Source organism: Penaeus chinensis, chromosome 38 (assembly GCF_019202785.1).
Source record: "Penaeus chinensis breed Huanghai No. 1 chromosome 38, ASM1920278v2, whole genome shotgun sequence".
Lineage (NCBI taxonomy): Eukaryota > Metazoa > Arthropoda > Malacostraca > Decapoda > Penaeidae > Penaeus > Penaeus chinensis.
Window position 1 is genome coordinate 109,168 of NC_061856.1, and position 10,629 is coordinate 119,796.

Genomic DNA, 10,629 nt, shown 5'->3' on the forward strand with positions numbered 1-10,629 from the left:
ATTAGAAGAATATACCAATATTATAAGAATATACCAATATTAGAAGAATATACCAATATTAGAAGAATATACCAATATTAGAAGAATATACCAATATTATAAGAATATACCAATATTAGAAGAATATACCAATATTATAGTAATGTGACTATATCAATATTACATCATAATATAATAATATTAACACAATGAATAATTTTCATTAGCCATGGGCAAAGCATATTTCTAAATCATAAAAATAATATTATCAAATTAAATAATTAATATGGCTGACTTCGTCAAATTATATACAACTAATTAAAATATCTTTAGGAATATGAATATAAGAATACAGAATTAAATGAATAATATGGCCGGCATCGTCAAATTATAAACAATCTATTATTTGAAATATCTTTAAAGATATAGAATGAAATAGTTAATACGGCTTCGTCAAATTATATACAACTAATTGAAACATCTTTAGGAATATGAATATAAGAATACAGAATTAAATGAATAATATGGCCGGCATCGTCAAATTATAAACAATCTATTATTTGAAATATCTTTAAAAATATAGAATGAAATAGTTAATACGGCTTCGTCAAATTATATACAACTAATTGAAACATCTTTAGGAATATGAATATAAGAATACAGAATTAAATGAATAATATGGCCGGCATCGTCAAATTATAAACAATCTATTATTTGAAATATCTTTAAAAATATAGAATGAAATAGTTAATACGGCTTCGTCAAATTATATACAACTAATTGAAACATCTTTAGGAATATGAATATAAGAATACAGAATTAAATGAATAATATGGCCGGCATCGTCAAATTATAAACAATCTATTATTTGAAATATCTTTAAAGATATAGAATGAAATAGTTAATACGGCTTCGTCAAATTATATACAACTAATTGAAACATCTTTAGGAATATGAATATAAGAATACAGAATTAAATGAATAATATGGCCGGCATCGTCAAATTATAAACAATCTATTATTTGAAATATCTTTAAAAATATAGAATGAAATAGTTAATACGGCTTCGTCAAATTATATACAACTAATTGAAACATCTTTAGGAATATGAATATAAGAATACAGAATTAAATGAATAATATGGCCGGCATCGTCAAATTATAAACAATCTATTATTTGAAATATCTTTAAAAATATAGAATGAAATAGTTAATACGGCTACGTCGAATTATAAACAACCAATTTTGAAATATCAATAAGAAATTGAATATATAAATAAACAACTAATTAAAGTATCTTTAAGAATTAAATAACTAATATAGCTTCGTTAAATGTCGACCTTTATAAATAAAAGATATACTATTTCAAGAAAAGAAGAAATATAAATCACCAATCGGAATATCATTGATAAATATACAAGCAAATAAAATAACATCATATGCTTCGTTAATTGTCGACCTTTATAAAAAAAAAATAAATGTAAATTCTTCGCTAATCACCAATTAATATATCACTGATAATATAAACATACGGGATATGGCTTCGTTAAATGTCAACCTACTTTTATCTTTTGTTTTCTTAATTTTAAGAAATATTACTATTTATAATTCTTTCTAAACCACCAATCGAAACATTAACAAATGTATAAATTATTTTTAATAACCTCCCATGAACTTATTGGACTTGTCTATAACTTCACATAATCTTACCTTTGCAGGATCCTTCCTTGGTTTACTATTTAACGAAATAGAATCCATTAGCTCTAACGTTATCCGAAGTCGTACACTTTTGAAATCAGCAGATACAATATTCGGTCTCTGAATAACCAGCCCCTGACATTAACCCACCTGCGCGAAAACTTACCCTCCCCCCATATTGGCAAAAAAAATAACGGACATTTTTAACCAAGTCTAACTATATAACGAGACTATTTTACCGACAAACAATCGTTACAGTTACCTACCGGTAATTTAACGGACACCCCAATATGCCTAATTGTATAACGAGGCAATTTTACCGACAAACAATCGTTATATAGATATTCACTACCCACCATAGACATTTTAACAAGCTTATTTGTATAACTAGACCATTTTACAGACTAATTGTTTTCGAACAAATGTACCGAGAAGCTTATCCGTGTAACAAGACTGGTATATCAACAAAATATACATATCAAGAAAAAGAGAATATAGTAATTATTCTTTTATATATATATATATATATATATATATATATATATATATATATATACACGATATAGTTAATAATAAATAATATATAATATATTATATATTAGCGCATATTAATAAAAAGAGAATATAGTAATATATTACTTATAAAAGATTTATCCTCTCGCATAAGTCATTGAGATGAGCGGCATCGCCTAAAAATATATATATACACTAAGCTCGACAAAATATTTATACTACAGATATTGTTTGTGTGCTAGATCGAATAGAGTGTATCGATTAGTAGTAAATACTAGATGATACGGTGATATAAGAAGACTAAATATAATATTACGGTGATATAAGAAGACTAAATATAATATACTATAAATGGAACAACCCCAGTGGTGATATCAGTCATAATGATGCAGAATATATAAGGATGGAAAAGGAACAAGATAGACACGATACATTTAGATCTATTCAAGATATTATTCATGCAACACATCATCCAAGAGTCTTTGCCAGAGCTGGCTTTTACAAATATGATCAATCGGTGATCTGCTTCAAGTGTAACTTGAAAATAGATATTAGCGAGATCAACAAAGTGAATGATATTGTGGAATATCATACAACGAAGAATCCGGAATGTATATTTGCTCGAAATTTACCTCCACTTCCAAGATCAAAAGTAATTGAACAATTTAATACTGATCTAAGATATGAAGTGAAAAGATTGGAGACTTTTATAGATTGGCCAGATACATTGACGGAACCCAAGGATTTAGCCGCAGCTGGCTTTTTTTATAGAAGAAAAGGCAATGATTGTATTTGTTATTATTGTGGAATATGTGTGACCATTTCACCTACACAACAGCTTGGATCACAGTATCCTATAATGACTATGCATGGCCAATCCAACCCTAACTGTAAATTTGCACAAGGTGAAGCTGTTGGCAATGTTCCTATTTCTATAGGTAAGATTTTAGATAAAATTTTAAATAGTCATGATAGTGGCAAGATTTATGATGAAGTAGCTACCTCCTCGATAAACAACAGTTCTGAACCATTTCACAAAGAATATATAACACCGAAGTGTCGTGAACAAACTCTTGATAAATGGCCTCTGCTAGATCCCATTATACGAATGCCAATTATACCAATAGCAAGTATAGCAGAAGCTGGCTTCTTCTATAAAGGTAACTATATATATATATATATATATCCATTCTGAATATATGAAGCAATAGATATAATATTATATATCTTTTCAGGATACCTTAATATTTCATATATCTCTATTCCAGGATACCGTGATCATGTTTATTGCTTCCACTGCAATCTCGGTATATGTAATTGGGAAAGGAATGATAACCCATGGATACTACATGCTATGTATAATCCCGATTGTCCCTATATTCGAAAATTGGGTTATGCTGCTATCGAACAGGTAAGATATATACATATATATATATATATATATATATATATATATAGAAACTCAATATATATTGTTTTATAACGGATTCTTTCGATGTGATATTTTCTTTTTATTTATATAATACTTTCTCTTTTTAAGGCAAAGAGGGAAAAACGGTTGATGTACAAGAAACCTGCTCCACATAGTCCTGTAACGGAAAATGATTGGGATATTCTTATGGGTTTGGATATCACGAAAAAATTGCAGATATCAGAATACCCCACTTGTGCTATTAAAGATTGTCTCAAGGATCAAATTATGAAATATAGAAAACCATTTTGTACTATACAAGAATGTATTATGGCAATAAGACTGAAAATTACATCATATGGTAAAATGGATACGGGGTCTGTCAACAAGAAATGTAACATGGATATTATTGAAAATTATCATGCATTATATTCTATAATGTTGTTTTTAATAGATATTGAATCACTTGTTTCGAATAGGAAAGTGGATATCAGAAATATTTCTTTGGTCAACAGGAATGATTCAATTCAAATAGTCAAACAATTACCCCGTGATCCTTTAACTTTGAGGTATCAATATCAATATTCCTATAATGTGCCATATATTTCAGACTCTAATGACTTTATATTTAAAAAAGAATATCACAGCTTAATGAATGTATTAAATTGCCCATGCATAATTTCTATACTAAACATATGGTTCAAAAATAAAGATATAAACCATATCCCTTTGTTTAGATTATGGGATCGTATCATTGACTATGCAAAAGATAAAAATTATCTATTACCCAACATTAAGCATGATATAAATGAAGATAATGAAGCTCAAGATGATAAGGCTGTACTACATATATCTGAGAACCATAACCCAACATATTGTCAACAAGATAAGAGTGAAGGATCAAAAAAAATAACAACTCGGAAGAAGAGAGGTAAGATTATTGTTTTTGTAATTTATTTGATTAAAAAAATTATATATATTATGATATATCTATGCAATATATATATATATATATAAATTTGAATTATTTTTCAGATTCACCTGATGATGATGATGATGCTGAAACTGTTAAAGAATCCTTGTGCAAGGTTTGTTTGAATAATAATATAGAATTATTTACCTCTCCTTGTAATCATATAACATGCTGCAAAAAGTGTATATTAATACAGTCAACATGTCTTATTTGTAACAAGAAGAATAAAAATACCTATATACCTTCTATGACCACTATATATTCAAAATATAAATTGTAAAACTATATATATATATATATATATATATATATATATATATATATATATGAATATAGAAATATTCTTTAAATGTTATAGGTAAATAAATGTATTTTTGTACAAATACATATATGATTATGTATATGGGAATATAAGTTTATTTTTTTGTAGAAATATATTTTTGTACAAATACATATATGATTATGTATATGGGAATATAAGTTTATTTTTGTAGAAATAGTTATTTATATATCATATAATATAGAATATCCATTCATATGAGCAGTTGGGTTATATATATTGTATATTAAGATAATGTATATTGTATTAAGAAAATGTCTATTCACAATATGGATAATATTGATATGAAGAGTGAATTCAATCGAAGAAAGACTTTTGAATACAATTGCTCATATGCCATTCATCCAAAAATACTTGCAAAGGCTGGCTTTATAAAATGTAACTCATATATATCTTGTATTGAATGCCATATATATATTGATCTAAATACTATCAATATATCAGATGATATTGTAAAAATACATAAAATAAAAAGTCCAGATTGTTTACTTGCACAAAATATGCCTCCTCTTCCAAGATCAAAGACATTTGAAAATAATTTCGATTCAATTACTGGATTGCCGACCGATTTAAGATATGAAATAAAAAGATTAGAATCTTTCATTGATTGGCCAAATAAAAGAATACAATCCAAAGATTTATCCGCTGCTGGGTTCTTCTATTCAAGAAACACAAATTGTTGTATTTGTTTTCATTGTCAGGAACATATACAATTTTCTGATGATACATCTGTGACTATAAGGGATATACACTTGAAGAAAAATCCCGATTGTAGGTTTGCACAGGGTAAACCAGTTGGCAATATACCCATATATATGAGTGATATTATAAACAAAATTGATATTATAAACAAAATTAAGAAGAATAACCAAGAAAATGGATCGGAGACCGAGGTACCAAAGATGAGAAATCAAGCCATGGATTCTTATAGATATGTTGGTCCATTATACGATGACTATATAACAAGAAATAAACGATTGCAAAGTTTTTCAAATTGGCCTCTTCGCAATTATCAGAGCCCAGAATTACTAGTAGAAGCTGGATTCTATCATATTGGAATTAGTGATCATGTTCAATGCTTCCATTGTGGCGTTGGTCTTCGCAACTGGGAATGGGACGATGATCCTTGGGAGCTACATGCTAAATGGAATCCTGATTGTATTTATGTAAAACTTATCAATAAAGTCAGAGTAGAAGAGTCTTATATACCATTAAAAGGTACCTTAAATATTAGTCAAGATCAACATGATCGATTGGAGATAACGAAACAGGATTGGAATAATCTTTTGGGTTTGGATTATACTAGAAACCTAATAATACAAGGGTTCCCTGTCATTGCCGTCAGAGATGCGCTCCGTGATCAAATTTTACAAACCGGCATACCGTTTTCCAGTGAAGTCGAATGTGTTTCAGCCGTACGGACAAAAATCGAATCGTATAAAAATATAGATAGAAATGACAACGATGATATTGCTAATTTGAAACCAGAATGTCTTGTAAATTATCAAACAGTATATGCTGTCATGAGATTTACACAGATGATTACAAAAAAGAAATATGAATCTTCTTATCCTATCGACAATACTGAAGATCCTATTTATTTATTTAAACAGTCAACATTTATCTCTAATATAGATCCTAATATTCCTGAATATGGTCACGAAATTTTCTTTAAGCTTCCCTATCCCGATCATAGGTACAACTATCATTTGGAGAGTGAGTATCGTAAGATACTAAGCGAGCTCAACACTTATGAGATTGCTTCTCGAATAATTCCGTTTCTAAATGAACAACAAAGCGCATCCGCATCCTTAACTTTAATATGGGACTATTTGATAAAACAGAATAAGAGAACGACTGAAAATATATCAAATGCAAATACAGACACATTAAATGATTTAGGGGAAAATGTCTTAGATGAACTAGTAGGTAATGGAATTACAATTATACCTTTTGCGTCCTATATGAATGAAAATGATTTAATATTTCAAAGTCAAATGTATATATTAAATATTGATAGGATTCTTACTCATCAAAATTATAACATTGTAAGAAGACCTGAAATACAATCCGAGTATCCTCAACGAGATGAAAATATCGAGATGAAAAACTTGTCACGGATAGAACAAGAAGGTAATGTATTATTCATCAGTTGAATATTATATATATATATATATATATATAATATTCATTATATATCAATATTAATCTTTTAATATACTAACGACTCTGGTTATATCAAAGTCAAATATGCCTTGATGATCAATATTAATATTGTTCCTTTTATTTCTTTCAGATAAACATGATCATACAGATGAGAAGCGACTATGTAAAGTGTGCATGACTGATGAAGTGGACGTGGTGATTCTCCCCTGCGATCACATGGTCTGCTGTGCTAAATGCTTATTAACCCAGTCAAAGTGCCCTATCTGTAGAGGGACAATTGAAAAAGTTGTTAAACCAATTTTACTTTAATGTTACTATATATCAACCTATTGTTTATTTATGAAACTAAACCATATATTATTTAATGGTTTTCTAAATAAAAGATATCCATATTGTGAAAATGAAATAAATATTTACTTAAATCATATTTGTATTATGAACCTGGGCCAAAATATAGGGATATTAAAATATCAATACGAATATATAATAATAAGGTTTTAATGAAAAGTTACTTTTACAATAATTTAATATTGAAACATACAAACAATCACATATATAGGGGGTAAAATATATTATTTTCTAATTTGGTATATTTCTTATATATCAACATATAGTCATTTTAGTAATACCGATACATCTCGACAGTTTGTCATTATAGTAATTGCACCATATTTTGACATAGTTCAATGTTCTCTTGACATAGTCGAATTGCTTTTGTCAGATAATTATTATATTTTTTCACTCGTTCATCCATGTGACCAACTCGTATTTTCAACTTTTCTATTTGAATATTCTGATTTTTATTCATTTGTTTTAACTCATTTATATCCTCAACAATAGTTTGATTCAGAGTTTCCTCTTTAAATGACTCTTGGGGTGATGACATTGTTCTTTCATTTTGAAGATCTTGTTCTTTAAAATGTTTGCGCTTTTGGGGGATCTTTTGAGATTGCTGAGTTTTGATAATTGACGCACGGTCAGGTGCTGGTTGTAATCTTAGCGAACCGTTGACTAAGGAATCCTCATTACTCCTCTGATTAAGGAATGAGGGTGATACTATTGCCCCGTTTATAGTCGATACAGAGGCATGAGAATCAGATACTTGTTGCATGTGCATCGAGTCGTTGACATCGGGTTCTGTATTATCTATTTGAATAGGAATAGGGTTTGATACTGTTGCCCCGTTTGTAGTCGATACAGAGGCATGAGAATCAGATACTTGTTGCATGTGCATCGAGTCGTTGACATCGGGTTCTGTATTATCTATTTGAATAGGAATAGGGTTTGATACTGTTGCCCCGTTTGTAGTCGATACAGAGGCATGAGAATCAGATACTTGTTGCATGTGCATCGAGTCGTTGACATCGGGTTCTGTATTATCTATTTGAATAGGAATAGGGTTTGATACTGTTGCCCCGTTTGTAGTCGATACAGAGGCATGAGAATCAGATACTTGTTGCATGTGCATCGAGTCGTTGACATCGGGTTCTGTATTATCTATTTGAATAGGAATAGGGTTTGATACTGTTGCCCCGTTTGTAGTCGATACAGAGGCATGAGAATCAGATACTTGTTGCATGTGCATCGAGTCGTTGACATCGGGTTCTGTATTATCTATTTGAATAGGAATAGGGTTTGATACTGTTGCCATGTTTATAGACTGTAAAGATATAAGAACTAATGTTCTAATTTTATTAGACATATATTAACTTTAACCCCCCTCCAGCACTAGTATTAAAATATCACATCCTGTTTATCAAGACATAAAATGTTTACAAAAGTAAAGATATTAATATCAATATATATTTATATATAATAGGTTTAATGAATATATATTAGGTTTAATGAAAAGTGTTTATATATAATCTCCCTTCATCTGGTTAATATATTCTCTTCAGATATCTCCTTATCATAATATGGTATATTTATATATATATATATATATATATATATATATATATATATATATATATATATATATATATAGAGAGAGAGAGAGAGAGAGAGAGAGAGAGAGAGAGGATAAAGGTAAAATAATTATATATAACAATTCTAATGATAACAATTCTAATGGTATTATTTTTATTTTATTTTACAATATTATTAAAAGTATATCTCTATATATACCCATATCTACACTACCACCAATTTGGAAGAAAATATTTTATATAAATTGACTTTACAAGGACCACTCGAGTCAAAGGCCAAAGTAATAGAGAATTATATGATCCTGTATATCTCTCTAATTTATTAAATACTTTTCTAATTATTATATAATATTTGTATACAATTTATATTTCTTGTATCAAGAAGTGATACACTGTTATATGTCCACTAGTTATAGTAGTCAATTTGCATCTCTTTACTATAGTCGGTCGTAGTTGTTCACTTGGATCTTTTCAACTAAATTATTTTTATCCATCAATAATGGTCTCAATTTATCGTAAGTGAAATATGGGCCGCCAGGAAAATCCACCAATTTAATGGAATTAAGATGCTTGAGTGGTTGCAAGATTTTAAGCAGATATTCATGTGATGGCATGTCCCTCGAGTCTAATTGCCTCTTGTCAAACTGTATATGTATTTTGCTGATATTGGTTGCACCATCTAGAAGGTATGAAATAAAAGCCTTGCCAATATGCCAATCGCCGCTAAATGGCGATATCGCACCATCGGTTCTTTTGCCGATTGGTCGTGTCAGTTTTAGCTTCTTTAGAAATGGGAAAGTAATTCGGCTACCATTTGGTCTTTTCAATTGTCCTTCCCTCGAGATGCATGAACGCGAGATTTTGAGTACCTCGAGAACGGGACACGCATCCGCTAAGGCGGAGAAAAAGTTGTAGTTTAGGTCATGGACTTCTGTAAACTCGAGGACAGTCAAGTCTCTAAGAGGACCATCCTTCAAGAGAACGTTATTTAGACTGTGATCGCTAAGTTGAAACTCGAATATTTTCAATGTGCATATATTCGGTATATTTTGTAAGGCCTGATCAAGGAATAGTGGTCCTCCTCCCAGACTGAGATTTTTAACATTTGGACATGTATCGATCAAATCCAACAAATTATTACTGGTCAAGCGTCTCTTGGTCGCGACCAGACCCATATCTTTATTTCGGATTTCGTGCGATGTATCCAGGTAATACTTTTCCATCCAAGTGTCTAGGTATGTGAGCGCAAGTTTTTTCTTGACTTTCCCTTCATCCTCTTTTCTCAGTTTGATGATGGCAGGTATTATGGACTCATGGAAGAGAAACTTCAGTTTTGAGAGAGTCTTCAGTAGAATATACACCTTTTCCGTTTCGTCAGTGTTGCTACTATCAAACAACCAGAGGTATTCGAGGGCTTTACAATGTGACAACTGTTCAATCCCACTCGTATTGCCCTTGAGTGCCTTTCCATTGTAAAAAATTCGTAATTCTCTTAAAGTCCGGCAATGATGAGCTATGGGACTGATAGCCCAGTGATAAGAGTGATCCTTCATATAATTGGGGATGAGGGTCAGCGACTGCAAATGGTGAAGTTTCGCAATCATATCGGTGAAGCGTTGCAT

At 30.0% G+C, this 10,629-nt stretch overlaps 1 protein-coding gene across 1 annotated transcript; it reads left to right on the plus strand.

Annotated features, from left to right (window-relative positions):
• Positions 1 to 2,592: 2,592 nt before the first annotated feature.
• LOC125045792 (baculoviral IAP repeat-containing protein 3-like) lies at positions 2,593 to 7,388 on the plus strand. The gene is made up of 9 exons (XM_047643278.1): positions 2,593 to 3,127; positions 3,317 to 3,349; positions 3,458 to 3,600; positions 3,730 to 3,977; positions 4,338 to 4,440; positions 5,615 to 5,707; positions 5,930 to 6,629; positions 6,798 to 6,842; positions 7,210 to 7,388. Exons 1-9 carry the CDS (start codon positions 2,593 to 2,595, stop codon positions 7,386 to 7,388), a joined length of 2,079 nt encoding a protein of 692 aa, XP_047499234.1.
• Positions 7,389 to 10,629: the final 3,241 nt, after the last annotated feature.